Source organism: Octopus sinensis, linkage group LG7 (genome assembly GCF_006345805.1).
Source record: "Octopus sinensis linkage group LG7, ASM634580v1, whole genome shotgun sequence".
In the NCBI taxonomy this organism is placed as follows: domain Eukaryota; kingdom Metazoa; phylum Mollusca; class Cephalopoda; order Octopoda; family Octopodidae; genus Octopus; species Octopus sinensis.
The window spans coordinates 7,251,179-7,273,634 of record NC_043003.1 but is presented as its reverse complement, the minus strand read 5'-3'; the positions used below and the strand labels follow the sequence as shown (position 1 = coordinate 7,273,634).

At 38.5% G+C, this 22,456-nt stretch overlaps 1 protein-coding gene across 4 annotated transcripts in view; it reads left to right on the top strand.

The window, feature by feature from the left end:
* The window catches only part of LOC115214107 (ETS-related transcription factor Elf-3-like), a 47,751-nt gene that overhangs the window by 8,758 nt on the left and 16,537 nt on the right, over positions 1-22,456 (top strand). For 3 of the 4 annotated variants that reach the window (XR_004999946.1, XR_004999947.1, XM_029783165.2), the window contains exons 2-5: positions 14,294-14,354; positions 18,195-18,297; positions 19,871-20,128; positions 21,572-21,877. Coding sequence is in view for 1 of the 4 variants with exons in the window: in XM_029783165.2 (XP_029639025.1) it covers positions 14,325-14,354; positions 18,195-18,297; positions 19,871-20,128; positions 21,572-21,877 (697 nt within the window). In the remaining 3 variants the exon portion in view is untranslated. The remainder of the gene's footprint in view (positions 1-14,293; positions 14,355-18,194; positions 18,298-19,870; positions 20,129-21,571; positions 21,878-22,456) is intronic. The other variant, XR_004999948.1, reaches the window with a different exon arrangement.

Sequence of the window (22,456 nt, the reverse complement as noted above, 5' to 3'; positions counted from 1 at the left end):
TTAAAAATACGGCTGATTAACAAGATAACTATGAAAAGTGCAACGAAACTTTGGACATTATTGTACCAAGCAAAGCAATAACACAAACAGAGTATATTATCAATGAAAATATAGCGTAACTAGGGCAAACGTGTTTGAATGTATGTTTCTACGCCTCACTCTCTCTCTCTCTCACCCCTCTCTCTCTCTATATATATATATATATATGTATGTGTGTGTATGTGTATATATATATTCTCTATATATAAAACTGAAATGCGTTTTTTACCGCTTGGATCGCTTTCAATGCATTATATATATATATATATATTATATATTATATATGAATTTGTATCCATTTATATATATATACCACGCTCTTACCCACGCGTAGAGCGGGTCACCTTCAGTTAGTCTATCTCTATATATAAACTGAATGCGTTTTTACCGCTTGGATCGCTTTCAATGCCACTAGTCCCGTCCGATTCGCTCCAAAATTTACAGGGAAATGTAGAATGAGGTGACGATGCTCGTGGGCTACCTTAGAAATCCCTATCTTAAAAGGTGTGGTTGCTAGGGGCCATCTTCCTCACTCACCCTATTTCCTCCAGTACCCTCTCACTCCTCTTCATTTCACAAGTCCACTACGGTTATTTAATGTAAAGTCTTCCTCACATCACTCTCTCGATATTTCCTCTCTTCCAAGAACATTTTCACTCACTCTTAATTCTTAGCTTCCCATACATTTTACTCATGTATCTATCTGCGTTCATAGACAGAAACACATATTACATCGCCATCGCCATCGCATTCTATTGTCTACCTGTCAACACACACACACACACACATATACATATATCTAATATTATATTTTTATTTTTATGTTTTTGTTTTCGGTTTTTTACTGTTTCATTTCCCTATTAGTGGTTTTATCGCTAATTTAATTTCTACAGCGTGCCACACACACACACACACACACAACACACACACACACACACACACACCTATATGTGGCCCCAGTACACCCGAATGAAATCGGGTTCTCTTCATCAAAATGTAAAAGGAGTCTACATTATCATCGCACAAACTTATGTATTCTTATGTCTTCCTCACTCACTCACTCTTTTTCCTAATGATAATTATCATCGCACCACCAAACACACAATCATGGCAATCTTTCTCTTAAAACAAATCATGTTTAATTGCAAATATTTCTTTTCCCGTCCTCTCTTTCATATATCACCTTTTCTTCTCGAGCTCTCTCTTTTTTCGCGCCCGGTGTTTATAGAAGAACGTCATTGGACGTGTATGTATAATATTCATCCTACAAACAGGAAATCTTCTTTTGAGAATGCTACTTCATGTAGTTACTGGACCGAAGTCTTTTGCTGATCTTCGCACGGTTGATGGTATCATCTGCGCCACTTACAGGGAAGCATGTTTGAGGCGCGGACTTCTTCTCAATGACGACCACTTACACAGGACATTAGCAGAGGCCTCAAATTGTAAACTGCCATGGCAAATGCGTCGATTGTTTTGTAGCATTAATCCACTGTAATCCAGCAACCCTCTTAACCTTTGGGTATCGTTCAGACAGAGCCTATCAAAGGACATACAGGCTAATTTAGCGCTACGTGATGGCAACGACGATGTTTATAATGAGGCATTAATCGACATGGACAGACACATCAGACGCTATGTTATACGCGGTTTAAGTGAATTCCATCTGCCAACACCTGTCCATCATGAAGCGCCTTTGGATGTTGAATACATGTCACAAAAAAACTACAACATTGCCGAATTGACGGAAACAATTACACGAGATGAACCAAGACTTTTGCCTGAACAAAGAGAGATTTATAATGAAATTATTGACAGCGTTAGATTGAACCAAGGAAAGCTTTTCTTTTTGAATGCTCCAGGTGGTACTGGTAAAACTTTTGTTATCAATTTGATTCTCGCAAAGCTGCGCGCTGAACGTCGAATTGCCATTGCATGTGCCTCAAGTGGTATTGCAGCGACACTGCTTCAAGTGCATTCAAATTGCCCATGGACATTGGAAAGAAAGATAATCCTATATGTAATATAGATCGTAGTTCCTCAAGAGCAAGACTTCTTCATGAATGCAGTCTTTTTATTTGGGATGAGGCTACAATGAGTAATAAGGCCATGTTTGAGGCTCTTGACAGAACTCTCCAAGATTTGTGTCACAATAAAAAAATAATGGGTGGAGCTACGTTTCTCATGGCAGAAGATTTTCGACAAACTCTTCCTGTTGTCAGAGCAGGCACTAGAGCCGATGAGGTTAATGCATGTATAAAGCATTCTTATGTGTGGCACAGTGTTATCAGTCGCCATCTTCAAACAAACATGAGAGTCCACCTACATGGTGATGTGGAGTCTGAGGCTTTCGCAGAACACCTATTAGATCTTGGTGATGGAGTTTTGCCTTTCGTTGATGATGAGCATATTCGGTTGCCTTTTGGGAATTTCGTTCCAAATGTAGAGGAACTTATAAGAGCCGTTTTACCTGACGTCGAAACCAACTTCCAGGATCTCGATTGGCTAAGAGCAAGAGCTATTCTATCGCCTCATAATACAACAGCTGATGCTACAAATAAACAAGTACTTGATATGATTCCTGGTGAGATAGTTTCTTTCATGTCCATCGATACAAATAAAGATGAGAATGATGCAGTCAAATATCCACCCGAGCTACTCAACAAGCTAACACCTCCGGGACTTCCACCTCATCATTTGTGTTTGAAAGTTGGTACTCCAATCATGGTGCTCAGAAATATGGAAACGCTGAAAATATGCAATGGAACCCGAATGGTTATAAGGAGGATTCAAAGCCATGTTATAACTGCTGAAATTTTGAGTGGACCATTTGTAGGAACAATCAAGATGATACATAAAAATGAGTATTTCACCCTCTGATGTTCCCATTCAGTTTAAACGCTTTCAATTTCCGATAAAAACTATGCTTCGCGATGACAATCAACAAATCACAGGGACAATCACTGGACATTGTAGGCATTAACCTGTCACAAACCGGTTTTCAGTCATGGTCAATTGTACGTAGCCTGTTCTCGAGTTGGAAATCCACATAAACTCTTCATTCTTGGCAATCATGAGCGCACAAAGAACGTGGTTTATCAGGAGGCTCTGACAAAAGAAAACTGATTGTAAGTCATGAAATTTTGCTTGATTTTTTATTTTGCACCTCTTCATTATCTCTTCATTCTTGAAAATAAAGACATTAAAAAGAACATGGTTCATAAAGAACATTGAGTTCAGATGTTTGCAAACATTTGATCCAACTCATTCTCTTTATTCCTCATTTTCCGATTCCTTCTACGTCTCCATTAAACGGTTTTGTCAAGTTATTGTTTCTTCGCTAACATAAGACATTCATAAAGTGAATGAGTTGTTGATTACATTTTATACACTATTCCATTGTTTAGGTGGTGTCGAAAGGACTGGCATGTGTCACGATATAAACTCTCTCAGTCAAACTCCCAACTCATGAGTTCACGTCGTGATACTCTTTCTACAAAACTGAGCTGGGTGTGAATTCTAACTTCATTCACTATTACGGATTTTTTTATTTTTGAAACAAACACATTGCCTCTTTCGTTTTAAAACAATAAAACAATACTACCTTAATACATTGGTCCAACAAACAAAACATCCAGCACTCTCATTCTTTTATGTATCTGTCTTCCTCCATCACTCACTCACTTTTCTCCCTTCCTTTCACTTTCTATCTATAACGTCGTTTCACAGCGTCTACCTCCCTTACATTCACTTTCTCTTTATAACGTCGTTTCACAGCGTCCGTTATCCACCCTCCCTGCCTTCCACAGCGCTTTCACACACTCTCACTCTCTACGTCTGTCTGCATTCATAGAGAGAATTATCATCGCCACAACCACCACTCAATCATGACAACAAATATTATGAATCAGATATTTATTGGGTTAATTTATATATGTGTGTGTATCTATATATAAATATGTATATATAATAATTTTTATATATACAAAGTGCATATATCTGTATTTATATATATATATATTATATATATATATATTATATATATATATATTATATATATATATATATTATATATATATATAATTTGTATACATTTATATATATATACCACGCTCTTATCCGCGCGTAGAGCGGGTCACCTTCAGCTAGTCTATATATAAAACTGAAATGCGTTTTTACCGCTTGAATCGCTTTCAGTGCCACTACATCCCGTCCGATTCGCTCCAAAATTTACAGGGACATGTAGAATGAGGTGACGAAGCTCGTGGGCTACCTTAGAAATCCCTATCTTGAAAGGTGTGGTTGCTAGGGGCCATCTTCCTCACTCACGCTATTTCCTCCTTTCCCTCTCTTACTCCCTTTCATTTATAACTTTGAGAATGTCCACTACCGTTATTTAATGTATTCCCCTCAACTCCCTTTCACTTTCCCTTTATAAGTTCGTCAGACGGCTTTCTTTGATGTATTTGTCTGCATTCATAGGGAGAATTATCATCGCTACTAACAACACACAATCATAAGAACAAATATTATGAATCAGATATTCATTGCGTTCATTTATATGTGTGTGTGTGTGTGTGTGTTCGATATATAAATATGTATATATAATGTATATATACAAAGTGTATATATCTGTATTTATGTATATTAAACTTTTTAATACTTTTTGATAGTTATATATATTTTTAAACAAATTATAAATATAATTCAATAATTTTTATTTTAAATTTAAATAATTCAAATTTTTCAATTTTATATATTTTCTATATTATATTTTTATTTTTATGTTTTTGTTTTTGTTTTTTTGCCTATTAGTGGTTTTATCTCTAATTTAATTTATACATATATATATAATTTGTATATATAATGCGTGCACACACACACACACACACACACACACACACACACACACACACACACACACACACACATATATATATATAAATATAATGTATGCATTATGTGGTCGGTCGGTTCAGCTGAAAATATGCACACCTATGAACCCTTTCGTTACTTGGTGTTTACGAATTTTCTTTTACATCAAGTTCAAAATTTTACGCCAGCCGTTAAACTGTCAATACGTTGCTGTCCGTCGTTAAGAAATGCCAGCCATGGTGACTCTACTATCCTCAGATTCTATCCCTTCAAACTTTGGTTTCCAATATTTTATTATTTTTATTCAGCTCGCAAGTTCGTCTGTCCCTTTTAAATGTTAGCGGTTTGCTGTCTGCCTTGAGGCAGACCTTTCCGTTGCCACTGCCTGATATTTATGATTGATCTTTCTAAATATTTTATTTCTCAACTTACTCAAGATCTTCTGTTGTTTATAAATGGGAGAGAGATAGATAAAGATAGAGAGTAAGAGAAAGCGAGGGAGAGTCCGAGAGAAAAGAAAAGTAAGAGGGTGGGAAAGTGAGGGAGAAAGGAGAGAGAAACAAGGACGGAGAATCATCATCATCATCATCGTTTAACGTCCGTTTTCCGTGCTAGCACGGGTTAGACAGTGTGACCGGGGTCTGGGAAGCCAGGAGGCTGCACCAGGCTCCAGTCTGATCTGGCAGTGTTTCTACAGGTGGATGACCTTCCTAACGCCAACCACTCTGTGAGTGTAGTGGGTGCTTTTTTCGTGCCGCCGGCACAGGTGCCAGGGGGGCTCGCTGCGGCAACGATCGGTTGGTGCTTTTTACGTGCCACCGGCACAGAAGCAAGTCAAGGCGGCGCTGCAATCGGCCACGTTCGGATGGTGCTTTTTACGTGCTGAAAGGAAGCAACAGAAAGTAACAACCACACTCTTACCCGCGCGTAGAGCGGGTCACCTTCAGCTACTATATATATATATATATATATACATACAAAAGGCATTTGCTCATTATTAAGCTGATACTTAATTCATTGGCCCCGAAAGGAGGAAAAGCAAAGTCGATCTCGGTGGAATTTGAACTCAGAACCTAAAGACAGACGAAATACCTCTAAGCATTTCGTCCGGTGTACTAACGTTTCTTTTTTCTTTACTAGTACGCCGGACGAAATGCTTAGAGGTATTTCGTTTGTCTTTAGGTTCTGAGTTCAAATTCCACCGAGATCGACTTTGCTTTTCATCCTTTCGGGGCCAATGAATTAAGTACCAGTTACGTACTGGTATCGATCTAATCGACTGGCCCCCTCCCCCAAAATTTTGGGCCTTGTGCCTAGAGCAGAAAAGATTCTTCACTTTAATATTAAATTGACTTTATTCACACTTGACATAAAAAATCGTAACCTACACACACATATGCACACGTATATATAAATGTATGTGAGGTGTGCACATATAAATACATATATATATATATATATATATATACAGGCCTGTCAAAGCTGGCTGAATCGTTAACGCTGTGTATAAAATGGTTAGTGGTATTTCTTCCGGCTGATTACGTTCTAAGTTTAAATTCCGCAGAAGTCGACTTTGCCATTCATCCTCTAAGAGTCGATAAAATAAAGTACCAGTTGAATACTAGGGTCGACTGAATCTACTTATCCCTTCCCTAAAATTACGGGCCTTGTGCCAAAATTTGGAAGTTTTCATAATGTTGGATACACATATATATATATATAGGAGGGAGTGACCTACCCCGGAAAAAGGAAGAAGGGGAGCAACAATGGTTGCTCTCCGAGGGATCCCAAGGTTGCGCGAGGAAACGAGGTTCCTACGGTTATGGCGAAGGAGCCAACCCCTCCCGCACCAAAGTTAAAAAAGAAAAAGAAAAGAAGAATGGGACAGTGCCGGAGGTGTGCAATGTACTGCCGGCATGTCCCGAGGCCTCTTCGGTGGGAATCGTGCCGCCGACAGAGGAAGCTGTGACCTCTCCCAGTGAAAGTAAAGAATATGTGGTTTTCTATCTTAGGGGAGAGGTTGTTGACAACTTTGTAGAGAGTTGTCTTGAAGGTCAGGACCTGATGGAGTCGGCCTGTTCTGATAGTCAGCATTGGCCTCCGCAGCTGGCTGCGCTGGTGGTGAAAGAAAGAGATTTCTTTCGAATAACGGAGTCCTGTTGGAAGAAATATTACAATTATATGTTTTGGGGCCCCGACTTGCGACTGAGGGATTGCCTGCAGGCGGCAAGAGAATTGATAGGGGATGATTGAAGTGACTTGGTGTCTCAGTCTGTGTGAGAGATTTATTACCTCATTTTTGTGTATTTTTTTTTGTAAAATGACAAAAAAAAAATTGTAATGGAACAATTATAAAAACTAAAGTAAGAGGTTTAAAACCTCATTTTGTTTTTTTTTAAAAAAAAAGAATAATGTGTTAGAGAAGCAAAAATCGGGGGGCGTTTTTTGTCTTCTTCCATCAATATCATCTTTCTTCATCATTCATCTCAATAATGTTTCTGTCCAGCCCGCAAGCTACTCTGTGTCATGCCTTTATGGCAAAATTTTGAAATAAAATAGCTTGCTTACCAGCCACATGGTTCCGGTTTCAGTCCCACTGCGTGGCACCTTGGGCAAGGTATCTTCTACTATAGCCTCGGGCCGACCAAAGCCTTATAAGTGGATTTGTTAGACGGAAACTGAAAGAAGCCCGCCATATATACGTATATGTATATGCATGTGTGTTTGTATGTCTGTGTTTGTCCCCAACATCGCTTAAGAACCGATGCCGGTGTGTTTACATCCCCGTAACTTGGCGGTTCGGCAAAAGAGACCGATAAAATAAGTACTAGGCTTACAAAGAATAAGTCCTGCGGTTGATTTGCTCGACTAAAAGGCGGTGCTCCAGCATGGCCGCAGTCAAATGACTGAAACAACTAAAAGATTAAAGATATATATATATCTTTATATATATAAAACTGAGAATGTGTGTGTGTGTGTGTGTGTGTGTGTGTCTGTCTGTCTGTCTGTCTGTCTGTCTGTCTGTGTGTTTCCCTAAAACTTGAGAACTACGCAACCAATTTCATTCAAATTACACACATGCCTTACTTAGGGTCCGGGGAGTGTCATCGGCAAAAAACTTTTTTAACTTTTTGCCTAGGGCGAGCCCATAGCAATATCATATCTTCTCCACTACGATTCCCTAAAACTTGAGAACTACACAACCAATTCCATTCAAATTTTACACATGCCTTACTTAGGGTCCGTGTAGTTTCATGGGCAAAAAAATGTTCAACTTCTTGCCTATAGCAATATCATATCTTCTCCACTATTTCAGTATTACGTGTTAAAAGTGAAACAAAAACATTTCTCTGTTTTATGTCAGATACTTTCACTTTAACAATAAAAATAATAATAACAATTGAATTATATGTAGTAAGTAATAATTAAAATCAAACTAAAGTATAATATAATCGTAACATAACAAAAGTAAAAATAGCAATTGGTATAAAATTGCATCAATGACTTGAACTTGAGTAAGTGGTTTCACATGAATGGGAATAAATTAAAAATAAAATTAGCGTGCAGAAATGGAATAGTCCAGATAGATAATAAAAAATTGAATTAAAGAAAAGACTATTGTCTATAAAATATACAATGTAGAGAAAAAAGATTTGAAAACATGGAGGAAAGCACCTTCGAAAAGTGTCTTGGTGCGACTATGAAAGGTATCTAATCAGAGGCGGTAAATTCGCCACAATAGAAGCAAGGGAGTACTCGACTCGAACTTGCAAAGTGGAAATATTTTATTTTTATCTTTGTATCTGGGACGTAGGACGTCCCGGAAAAATTTAAAATGCCCCCCTCCCCCCAGAAGTAGAGGTAGGCTGGATTGTAGCCACACTTCTATACAAGAGGGAGGACAAGATACAATTGATCGAAATTACAAGAGACGGGCTAACAATTCTAGTCTGTTATATATTTTGAGTATTGTTATCACTAGCGATATCAAGATATAACTTTGTATTTTGTATTTTATGTGTAGATGTATATATATATAGATGTACATGTAATATGTACACATATATATACACATATATACATGCACTAGCACTATGACCCGGCAACAACGGGTCTTTAATGCTAGTATATATATATATATATCCCAAAAAATATGGTAAGAATCCCTAACGAGTCTTCATATAGTTAGGGTAACTTTGGCCTGGAGTGTAGCTGGCGGTCCACCCCTCGCTTGGATAATTTATTACATCCGAGGTTCCGTTAGCTATGAAACATATGTGGCCTGGATTTTATCCAATTCATTTCCTAATTTTTGGGGTGTTTATTCGCATATACAACAACTTCTGTTGCTAACCGTCAACTATAAAATTAACTTTTTTCTGTTTATCGTACTTCGAGACGGGAAGAATTCTCAACCTTCTGCGTCAATAAACCATTATTCTTCCTGAAAGTTGTTATTTTATACCTTCTACAGACTGCTTGAGACTTACTAACTTCCTACATCTTGATCCTTGGATCTTACATTTTCCTATCTATCTATCTATCTATCTACCTATCTATCTATCTATCTATCTATTTATCTATCTATCTATCTATCTATCTATCTATTTATCTATCTCTATCTATCTATCTATCTATCTATTTATCTCTATCTATCCATCTATCTATACCGCGAGTGTCGCGTTGCTCTCAAGCAACTCTGCCGTCCTGGGTCAACCTTGAGTGACTCCATCACAACCAAAGCATTCTATAGGGGGTTAGTGGAGAGGAGGTACGACGACGATCTTGGGGCGAACCTGGACGTCGACGAGGAATACCTGACCCGCCTGTTCGGGACGACTTTCGGGCCAGGGCCCATGGACAACTTCCAGAGATCCCTGGCCTGGCAGTGCTACCGAGAAGCGCTACCCGTTCGGGATAAGCTCTACAGACACGGCTCGAGAAACACGGGGCCGACCTGCCCGAGATGCGGTCAGAGCGACGAAACCGTTCTGCACGCACTCGTGCAGTGTCCAACAATTTCCGACCTGTGGGTTTATGTCGAACAACTGCTGTCACGTGTGGGACGAGTCGGTTTATCAGCTGAGTCTATCGTCAATATTGTCACGCCTCCCTCCTTCAAACTATTTACGACGGGCTTCTATCAGTTTCCGTCTACCAAATCCACTCATAAGGCTTTGGTCGACCCGAGGCTATAGTAGAAGGCACTTGCCCAAGGTGCTACGCAGTGGGGCTGAACCCGGAACTATGTGGTAAGTAAGCAAGCTACTTACCACACAGCCACTCCTGCGCCTAATGTAAATGTAAACTATTAATCACGGCCTTTTCAAAATCTGCCATGATAGTCTTGGGTGCTAAATCTTGTTTCAATGATTTTAGTTGTTCCAGAAAATTTGTGTGAGTAGTTTGGCTTTTATCAGGTAACAGAGCGTAAATTAATGGCACTGGTAAAAAAAAAAGCGGCTTATACACCGGAAAATACGGTACACATCGAGGATTAACTGCTTAGGCGTAATTGTCCAACTGAGTTGTTGTCAATTGGGGTAAATGTCCTAGACTCGTTCCAGTTCATTCAGTTGTAGGAATGAGTTGTGATGTCACTAGCGCCAAGCTGTATTGGCCTTTGCCTTTCCCTAGGGTAACATCGGTGGCGTGAAGAGAGGAGGTCCGAGCCTCTGAAGGGAAGTTTCTAGGTGTAATCCCATTGTCATCCATGACCGAAGGGATCTATACCTTTTGTTTTACCCCTAGGAAAATAGTTCTCTTCCTGAAGGAAACGCAGAGAACATGTTGAGCATATGCATACATATGTACATGCACGCACGCACACACACACACTCATACACATACACGCACGTTGGCTTTCTCATTCGTAATGATTTATATATATGTATATATATATATATATATATATAAACAATTGCAGCGTGGAATGTGTTTATAAGCCATTTAAGAAACACACAAAAACCGTTAGATTCCCTTCGACATTTAAATTTAATTTGACAAATTAAATTTAAATGTTGAAGTGAATCTAACGGTTTTTGTGTGTTTCTTAAATGGCTTATAAACACCTTCCACGCTGCAATTGTTTTCGTTCCAGCACACGATCTCAAATCAGGTCACTTGCTATGCAAGTACATCTCCTATATATATATATATATATATATATATATATATATATATATATATAATATATATATATATATATATATATTTAAAAAAGGAGATGTGGAACACGAGTTGTGATATATATAAAAGGAAATTAAGAAAATGCTGACAAAATAATTTAAGTAAGGGAGAGTGTATTTAATTAGGTGAAAGTTCTTTTTACCGGTTGCGCATTTATTATGCTTATCAAAAGATATTTTGAGTAAGATAGAGTTCCTTTCTGATTGCAGAAAGGAACTCTATCTTACTCAATATATCTTTTGATAAGCATAATAAATGCGCAACCGGTAAAAAGAACTTTCACCTAATTAAATACACTCTCCCTTACTTAAATTATTTTGTCAGCATTTTCTTCATTTCCTTTTATATATATATATATATATATATATATATATATATATATATATATATATATTATATATAGTCTTTCTTTTCCGACCAGGCAATCAGATGTTGCTACACATCGCTGGTCACAATGCGCTTCGCATTGTTTTAGCCTTCAAATGACGCCACCTCGCTGGCTAAGCGAGCAGGCCAACAGAAGAAAGAATGAGAGAAAGTTGTGGCGAAAGAGTACAGCAGGGATCGCAACCACCTCGTGGAGCTTTAGGTGTTTTCGCTCAATAAACACTCACAACGCCCTCGTCTGGGAATCGAAACCGCGAGTCCGCTGCCCTAACCACTGGGCCATTGCACCTCCACTATATATATATATAATTATATATATATATATATATATATATATATATATATATAAATTTAAAACTCGTAGATACCCTAATTTACAATTTCTATATATATGTATGTATGTATAAATGTAATTCTTTCCCAGAATAAATTACACTTCATATTCGAGACTCCGAGGAAGCTATAGGGTGTTACTCGGGCACCCAAATATGAGTGCGCTGCATATTATTGTAGAAACAGCTGTAAGCTAATGAAATTCATAAGATAACCGTTTATTCCTTTACCATCTCATTTTATTATATATGGAAAGAGATGTAAGTATATGTATATGAATGTATGTTTATGTATATGAGCGTGCGTATGTGTGCGTATGTGTGTGTGTGTGTGCGTGCATGTAATATTTTGGACTAATGAGTATATGTCAGTTAGTGTGCTGGTGTGTTGAGTAAACCACTGGCACTGTTCGGGCTACCTGATGCCATCCGCAGTTGGGGCAATTTGCTAAAGGACAGTTGTAAGATGGATCGAAACGTTGTACAAAATAAAGAGTTATACCAATTCCGTCTTGTTTACTTAATCGATTACTCTATCAGTGACCGCCATCACAATCCCCACTGCCTTTATTTTCAAAAACAAAAGTGAAATTTAAAAAATTTTTTCACAACCCCTCCTAAAATTTCGGGGGAGGGGCGAATTTTTTTTATCATAATTTCAAAATATGGACAGTTCGAATCTACAATTTGTTTCTTTACTCTTTTACTTGTTTCAGTCATTTGACTGCGGCCATGCTGGAGCACCACCTTTGGTCGAGCAAATCGACCCCGGGACTTATTCTTTGTAAGCCCAGTACTTATTCTATCGGTCTCTTTTGCCGAACCGCTAAGTGACGGGGACGTAAACACACAAGCAATGCTAGAGGGACAAACACAGACACACAAACATATACACACACATACATATATATATATAATATATATATATATATATATATATATATATATATATATATATATATATATATATATATACATATATACGACAGGCTTCTTTCAGTTTCCGTCTACCAAATCCACTCACAAGGTTTTGGTCGGCCCGAGGCTATAGCAGAAGACACTTGCCCAAGATGCCATGCAGTGGGACTGAACCCGGAACCATGAGGCTGGTTAGCAAGCTACTTACCACACAGCCACTCCTGCGCCTGTTTATAATTTCAAAATAATTTTCTGACGAAAAGATTTAGTTGTTGTTTGTAGCACAGCCCACGACCACCTGGTACTTTCCTCGTTTCTTTGTCACTCTGATGATATGTATTGATGCTTTTCACTATTTTTCTCTCCGTAAATACAATTTATGGAATGATGATTCGGTGGGCCATTGCTGGAATTTAAAAACAAAATCAAAAATTTGTAATTTTAATTTTCAACACCCCACCCCCTTCCGAACGAGTACGTATGTGTGTTAGTGCGCGCGCGTGTATGTGTAATTAAAAAACATATTTACTAACAGAAAAGAATGCTATTAAAATGAATTCTTTTACATACCTTTTCAAAACCATTCTGCCGCTCTAATGAAATTCTTTACACACGTGCATACGCACAAATGCAGACGTGCACACACACACAGCGTGAGCGATATATTTTTATAGAGAATGAGAACTTTTACCATTAGAAAATGAAAGAGATAGACAAATAGAGAGAGATCTTTTCTGTTACTGTCACAGATTTTGAAATTTTGAAATTATGCGAAAATTTTCAAATTTGGTATATTGATGTGCTTTTTCATGCTGAATCTGAGTTTGTGATTTTAGAAAGAGGTTTAAAGTTTGATCATTTTACAAAGGTTTACAGTTTAATAATTTTTACCCAATCAGAAAACAGAATTTGTACGTCATAAAATGAAAGTAAGCATTAGCAGACGAGATTTTAAACAAAATGAAAGTAGTGCATGAGAGTTAATATATATATATACAGAGAGTGAGATGTTGACAGATAGAGAGTGTGAGATTTGTAGATCTAAAAGTTGAGTTGCTTCTCGTAGAAAATTCTTATTATTATTATTATTTACGGACAACATTCCCTTTTGGATACAGATTTCGAAAATCAAATTCGTTTTTCTAGAGGATGCATAGTTTTAGAGCCTTTTGGGGCTTAAAACGGATACATAACCACATAGATTCGCATTTATATGGTAGAAGAGATAGATAGATAGATAGATAGATAGATAGATAGATAGATAGATAGATAGATAGATAGATAGATAGATAGATAGATAGATAGATAGATAGATAGATAGATAGACAGACAGATGTAAACAGATAGGCAGACAGAAAAAAATATCCATAAAGTTTATATTTGTTTGTATTATCAGTCTGACCTCGATTCACCGAAGTGATAAAGATATCCGATCGTTCTGCATTAGAAGCTCAATGACTAAGGCGGTCACTATTTTTTTCTTTTGTCCAACACATTAACGTTTTGCTTGATATTCGTTGCAATCTTTTTATTCTTCATCTTTCTTCTTTCAGTGTTAACTTCTGTTGTTTCAATAAACCTGCAATGGCTGTGGTTTATGAGCAACTCTCTCCTGTAAGTAATCATAATTTTTTTTTTTATTACGGCCATTTATTCATTATACATCTACCTTCGTTTATCACGGGATTCTGTCTTTAAAAAACGGTGATGAATAGATCAGTGATAAATGAGCCGCCTCCCTGCACACTGTAAACGAAAACGAATAGTAGATTCACTGATCACAGCAGCGAAGCTTCCACCCTTACATATTTTCTTAATCATTTCTATCTTTTCCTGTAGAGAATACACCAGAATACACTTGTCTGTGTCGTCTGTTAGGGTTAGGCGCCTTCGTATTTTTTTCTTCGGTTTTATGTCGAAGAGCAAGAGTGCATAAGTCCGTTCAAAAAATACGCAACCTCGCAGCATGACGGTGTAAACATAAGCGATAGTCAATGTATTCTGGGCAGCTGAACATTGTCGATGGTCAGTGAGGCGCGTTTGGGGTACAAGTAAAATATTTGACTGATAGCTGACCCATGTTATCATAGATCAATCCGTGACAAACGTAACATGGTTCAAATTTGAGCGTACCGTGTTATCTCAGACCAGCGATGAATAAATCAGTGATAAACGAGGCTACATGTATACAAGAGAAACTGCACTTTTTTTTTTCGTTCATAAAAAATTACAAACGAAGTTCCCCGGCAATTGAGTTCGATATCCCACTCGTTTATGCTTTGTTGAACGGCTGGACATCAAATAATACAAGCATTGTAATATATATCAGAACCTAACTCCGTTCGGTGCTAGTATCCCAAGGTTATCTGTAGGAGATGTTTTCTATTGTCTTTCTAAATAATCAGAAGGATATACAGGAGGGGAAGAACTCAGCAGGGCAAGCTAACGAGGTCCTCGTTGATTCTGTAGTGCTCTCACTGCTTTCAAGCATGAGTTGTGCCTATCCATAATATATGCTTATATTCAAATAAGGAGCCATCTACGTGGCTGCACGACTTGCTAAGAAATAGCAGTCAATTTAGTCTCGAATCATACCCTACCGTCTTAAAGAAAAGACATATTGGATAATGTAACCAGAGTATATTATGCCTGGATGGTTACGGCTAGAATGTCTCTGATCATAGGTCTATTCGGTGAGAGCTTACTTGGGCTAAGCAACAACTGCATGTACTCTGGTGAGTGATCCAGCGAGTATCTTTATTAAGGACAAAGATGGCGACTGTATACAATCTGTCGTCAGTAGTCCATTATACTATCGACTTGGTCAATAGAGATTCATTTTTGTTTTTAATATCTTTGTAATGGAAGGGCCTGAACTCAATGCAGAGCCTGTACTCTTAGCCACCATAGGATCTCTGAGACTAAAGGAAGTTGGTGTAGCTGATGTTCTTCTTAAACAACAACCATTCATGAGCAGAGAATGAATTCCAGATGAATGACATTCTGAAAAGAACGGAGTGGTTGGTGTGTCTAGTGCAGGGGCATAAGATGGCAGATGAAATATGACTGACGAAATGAAGGGAGACGAGTGAATCAGGTCAGATTGAGTGAGAGCAACAGGACATCAGCCAGTTCCAAGGAACAGGGCCCAGTGTAGGGAAAAATGGAAAGGAAAATGGAAGAGAAAGCAGATTTGTGGACTTTAGTGTTGTGTGTGATGATTAGAAACTCTGTACCAACCATTCGGATGACATTTTTATGCTAATTAGTATGACAGGGTATACAGCAATGACATCATCTCGGGGCGGAGAGCATTTTAATGTTAGCAACTATTGGGAACTGAAATATGTTTTGGTTAACCATTGAGACCTTAATGTAGCTTCTTCTATGATATTGAATAAAAAAAAGTATATAAGTCGGTGAATTGGCAGAATCGTTACCGCGCTGGACAAAAAGCTAAGTGGCATTTCGTCCATTTTTTAGGTTCTGGGTTCAAATTCCACCGAGATCGACTTTACATTTCATTTCATCCTTTCGGAGCCGATAAAATAAGCGGCAGTTTAATATTGGAATCAATGTAATCTGTTTCTTTATTGCCCACAAGGGGCTAAACATAGAGGGGACAAACAAGGACAGACAAACGGATTAAGTCGATTACATCGACATCAGTGCGTAACTGGTACTTAATTTATCGACCCCGAAAGGATGAAAGGCAAAGTCGACCTGGGCGGAATTTGAACTCAGAACGCAACGACAGACGCAATACCGCTAAGCATTTCGGCCGGTGTGCTAACGTTTCTATCAGCTCGCCGGAATCAATGTAATCGATTAGCCCCACACCTCGAACTTGCCAGCCTTGTACCAAAATACCGAAACCTTGAAACCAATATTAAAGGAGCATACGAAAGTGGTTATACGTCGTATTTTCCAAGCAGGTACAAAGTGTAAGTTTTAGAAAAGAGAGAGATTTACTTTTACAAGTCAGTTTGTGGTCCGTTTGTGTTTACCTCTTGTGAATAGAAGAGTCTATTTCGTATCCGTAATAATAATAATTATTATACTCTAATTGTAACGAGGGGAGCTGCCAGAATTGTTAGCACGCCCAGGCGGGCGAAATGCTTACCAGTATTTCATCTGCCGCTATGTTCTGAGTTTAAAAAGTCCACCGAGGTCGACTTTGCCTTTCATCTTTTCGGGGTCGATAAATTAAGTACCAGTTACGCACTGGAGTCGATGTAATCGACTTAATACCCTTGTTTGTCCCCTCTATGTTTAGCCCCTTGTGGGCAATAAAGAAATAAGAATCGTTAGCACGTCCAGGCGGGAGAAATGCTTAGCAGTATTTCGTCTGCCGCTACGTTTTGAGTTTAAAATGTCCGCCGATGTCGACTTTGCTTTTCATCCTTTTGGGGTCGATTAAATAAGTACCAGTTACGCATTGGGTTGATGTAATCGACTTAATCACCTCCCCCAAGCTAGACGGTATTTTGTCCGTCTTCACGTTCTGAGTTCAAATTCTGCCGAGGTCAACTTTGCCTTTCATCCTTTCGGGATCGATAAATTAAGTACCAGTTGCGTACTGGGGTAGATATAATCGATTCCCCCCCCCTTGTAGTAGAAAGGATTATCTCTTGTGGCTTGCTTAGAGAAAACAACGGTTTGTCTTTCAATGTCGATTCTTCAAGCATTGACCATGTTGCATTGAGTACACAAGCACTTAGATGTTCAGCTCTTTGATTTGGCGCCAGAAATATTCTGCAACGAATGACTTATTTTTTTCTATCTTTTGCCTGTTTGAGGCATTAGTCTGCGGCCATGCTGGAGCACCGCCTTGAAGAATTTTTAGTCGAATAAATCGATGCTGTTTTCTTTTCTTTTCTTTTTTTTTTTTGTTAAGCCTGCTACTTATTCTATCGCTTTCATTTGCCGAACCGCTAATTTACGGAGACAAACGCAAGCACACACACAAACATACACACGCACACATACACATGCATATATATATATATATATTATATATATATATATATATATACACACACACAATAGGCTTCTTTCAGTTTCCGTCTACCAAATCCACTCAGAAGGCTTTGGTCGGTTCGAGGGTATCGTAGAAGACACTTGCCCAAAGTGTCACGCAGTGGGACTGAACCTGGATCCATGTGGTTGGAAATCAAACATCTTACCACACAGCCACGTCTGCAAAATATTATGCACGTCATTCTTTGTCATAAAATGCAGACCACACACACACAGATGCACATGTGTTATATATATGTATATATATATGCGTATATGTGAAAGTATCTATGCTTACATGAGTGTGTATGCGCACTCCTGGGGTGGGGGTAGAGAAAGAGACAGAGAAAAACAAAGAAAGATGGATGAGAAGAAGTAAAAAGGAGAGAAATAATGCAAATTTGATTCACTAATACTGTGCATCTTTTCATTCAGGAGAATGCTGCTTGTATCAACCAATGTTTAGACAACATCCATTCTGAAGACGAAGCCCTTCACTTCATTTACAGCCGCCATTTATTTGACAGTTATGCATTTGGTAAGAGCTGACATTCGTTTCATTATACACTTTACTGCGTGAACCTTTACAACTTTTCAATAGGTGACCACCTCTCCTCCGGCTTCACCTCTGTTACTGAAATCGTAACCATTCAAGGATGGAATGACATGTTACTCAAGTAAAAATGGTTCCTCTTCCTCCTCCCCTCCTAATCATCTTCCTCATCCTCTTCCTCCTGGAAATCAAACTTTAGACACTTGACCATTATTTCAATATTACAATGGCGAAAGAATCGTTGGCAGGTCGGATAAAATTCTTTGCAGAATTTCTTCTGGGTTTTACGATCTAAGGTCAAATCCCACCGAGATCTACTTTATCTTTCATCCTTTCATGGTCGATAAAATAAGTACCAGCTAAATACTGATGTCGATATAATCAACTTCCTCCATTCTGTGAAAAAAGTTGCTGGCCTTGCGCCAAGTTTGGAAGGTTACTCTGCTTGAGGCTTGCGCTTTCTTTTTAGTAAGATTTTCGTCCGGTATAACTTGACAGTCAGAATATCACTTAAATGTTGGGAGTTGGATCTAACAGTTTTATAGAATGTATTGGGTTGTCCGGAAAGTTCGTGCCAATTTATAGTAGCTTACCTTTCGACTTATTTTAGAACATGGTTGAGTTCATAAAATAGGATTTGACTACACCTCCATTTAGAGCACAGTTTAAGCTATCTTTTCGTGGAAGAAGGTTTATGTTCCTATAACCTGTCTTAATTCTGTAACCCTTTAAAATGGAAGATAAGAAATTTCATTTTCGGTACTTGATGTTTTGGGAACCAGACAAAAATTGCTTTCCGGACAACCCAATAGATGAAATGCTGAAATTTGACGGACTTAAGACGTTGTAAACTTGCAGTGCAATACCATATTTTCAGGCATACGAGTCAAATTTTCTTTAAGACCAAAATATACAGCCAAAAAAATACGATAGTTTGACTTATGCACCAAGGTGACTGTGGAGAACCAAAAATTCCACGTGAAATGCAACAGGAGTTGGAAATTTAGTAATGATATTTGAATGGTTACATTACATGCTTATTATTGACAAAGAAATACAAACAAACGGATTAAGTCGATTACATCGACCCCAGAAACGTTAGAACGCCGGGCGAAATGCTTAGCAGTATTTCCTCTGCCGTTACGTTCTGAGTTCAAATTCAGCCGAGGTCGACTTTGCCTTTCACCCTTTCGGGGTCGATAAATTAAGTACCAGTTACGCACTGGGGTCGATATAATCGACTTAATCCGTTTGTTTGTCCTTGTTTGTCCTCTCTGTGTTTAGCCCCTTGTGGGTAGTAAAGAAACAGAAATAGGTATTTCGTCTGTCGCTACGTTCTGAGTTCGAACTCCGCCGAGGTCGACTTTGCCTTTCATTTTTCGAAGTCGATGAAATAAATACCAGTTACGCACCGGGGCCGATATAATCGACTAGTCCTCTCCCCCTCCCCCAAATTTCAGGCCATGTGCCTATTGTAGAAAGGATGTCGTCATTGTTGTTGTTGTGTTGTTGTTGTTACAGTTTCTACTTCTCACGATTTACTCTCTGTTCCTTTCAGCACTAATCAACAATGTAGAGCAATACGAGAAATGGAAAATAACAGATCCTAAATTCTGGAGTTCTGACGATGTGCTCGACTGGCTGTATTACATCGGCGAAAAAAACGACGTAGACTTTGGAAATTTTTCAGCCGAATCTTTCCAGTGTTTGAAAGGTGAAGACCTCCTCTTAATGCCCCCGGAAGAATTTCGTCGATGTGAACCCACCTACGGCGAACTGATATATTCAAGCTTTTTACGTCTTACTAGCTGGCAAAGTATGTTCTAAAATGATGACAACAGATCATATAAACTGCTAATTAATACCACTAACTACAAAGTCCATGCACTCACCGAATACAGGATTATAATTTTCAGCCCGTTGGCAATACTTACCCCGTGTCTTAATTTCAATGTCCTTCGGCTTCTAAAGTAGCAGTTTGGGTGTTTGTAGTGCCGAGCGCACAAATTCTTTTCTATTCTAGGCACAAGGCCAGAAATTTTGGGGAGGGGCCAGTTAATTAGCTCGACTCCAGTACGCAACTGGTACTTAATTTATCGATCCTGAAAGGATGAAAGGCAAAGTTGACCTCGGCGGAATTTGAACTCAGAATGTAAAGACAGACGAAATATCACTAAGCATTTTGCCCCGCGCGAGCGCACAAATTACAACAGGAAACATTTTCCCCTTTGTGTTTCCACAGTCTCATCATCACTCTGGTTAGCCCCTGATGTTTCTCCCTTTTCTCCATTTCGCTGATATCTACTCACTATCATTGGGGATTGCAAAATCAATGACCTTTCGATGTCTTTTCTATCCTCTCGATATATTTATTCCGCAATGATAATTATTATCGTTTCACATACGCTCAACAAATTAAACTGTTGGAAAAGAAATGTCCTAATATCGGACTACAACACGTAACTTTAGATACCAGAAATCTTCCTTAGTATCCTAGCTGTCCCTAATATTTCGCCCGTCGCTACGTTCTGAGTTCAAACTCCGCCGAGATCGACTTTGCTTTTCATCCTTCCGGAGTCGATAAATTAAGTACCAGTTGTGTACTGGAGTCGATATAATCGTCTTAACCCCTCCCCAAAATTTTTCAGGCCTTTTGCCTATAAAAGAAAGGATTATTATTATTATTGAAGGCGGCGAGCTGGCAGAATCGTTAGCACACCGGGCGAAATGCTTAGTCTCCTTAAACCAGAAAAAAATTATGACTTTTGTGTGTGTGTGTGCGCGCGTATGTGTGTGTGTGCGTGCGTGCGTGTGAGTGTGTAGTAAAATCGACAAAAAAAGCAGTGGTCATGCTGTGTGAAGTGGGAAATTGAACGTTTCCGATAAAGTCCTTCTTCAGTTTTTTCTCTCTAAAAGGGTTTTTCAATTCAATATTTATGTGTTGTGTTATTGTTCATTGCTTTATGTTTGTGCTTCTATATATATATATATATATATATATACACATATACTATTCCAAAGAAAGAATATATTTGTTTGTTTGTGTGTGTGTGTGTGTGTGTGAACACTCGCAATCACATTTATTGTCATACATGCGACCAGGTAGACAGACAGACAGACAGACAGGCAGACAGACAGACAGACAGACAGACAGACAGACAGGCAGGCAGGTATGTAGGCAGGCAGACCAGACCAATACTTACTGAAGCATTCACAAACAATGAATTTATCTAATTTCTATTTTGTTTTATATTCTTAGTGGATGAACTGAGCTACCAAGTTACAGAAGCGAACACCAAAGTGACTGATACAAACGTCTACTCCATAATAAGAGAAATAATGGCGTCAGAAAACAATTTTCAGTCAGACGACCACCAAACTTGCTTTGGCGCTAACCTTAACCAAAAAGAACTTTTTAATGATTCCACTGAAAATAATCCTCTTCCCTGTTCTTCGTCGCATGACGAACCAATCAATGTTCAGTTCCCACTAGAAGTCTCCTTAAACCAAATCCAATATGATTATTTGCAGCCAAAAACTGAATACCAAATCGATGAGGAAAGAGGTAGGCGTCATTTCTTGCATTCTGATCCTCTTCATGTTGTATGTACGAGGGAGCGCGTATGTGTGACTGTGTGTGCAGGTTATATCCGAGTGTGTGTGTGTGTGTGTGTGTGTGTTTATTAGTATACGGCCTTTCGTTAATGTATTCATGATTAACAAACGACGAAAAGTTTGTTAATCAATTAAATGTTGAATCTCTAGCTGTATTAGTGTTGGAGGAGATATATCTCGTTGTGAGATTTAAAAATAGTAATTTTTCTAATTTATAGATCAGTGACTAGTTGTCACTTTGAAAACTATTTATTTGAAACTATATATTTGAAAACTATATATATATCGAACGGGAATTTCTAGCCGGACAATTATCCTGTGCTGATGAAGGGAAATAACCCGGAAATCGCGATACAGAGGTATTGCTTTGAGCTGAGTAGGGGTGATAGATTCCCTTGTTCGAAAATATAAGGACACAGATCGTGTCGTATAGCCAGCTGGAGACGATTTCTCCTGGGGCTAAATTACAGCAACATTCGTCCTAAACCAGGACGGCCATGTTATGTTGGCAAACAATCTTTACTCCAAG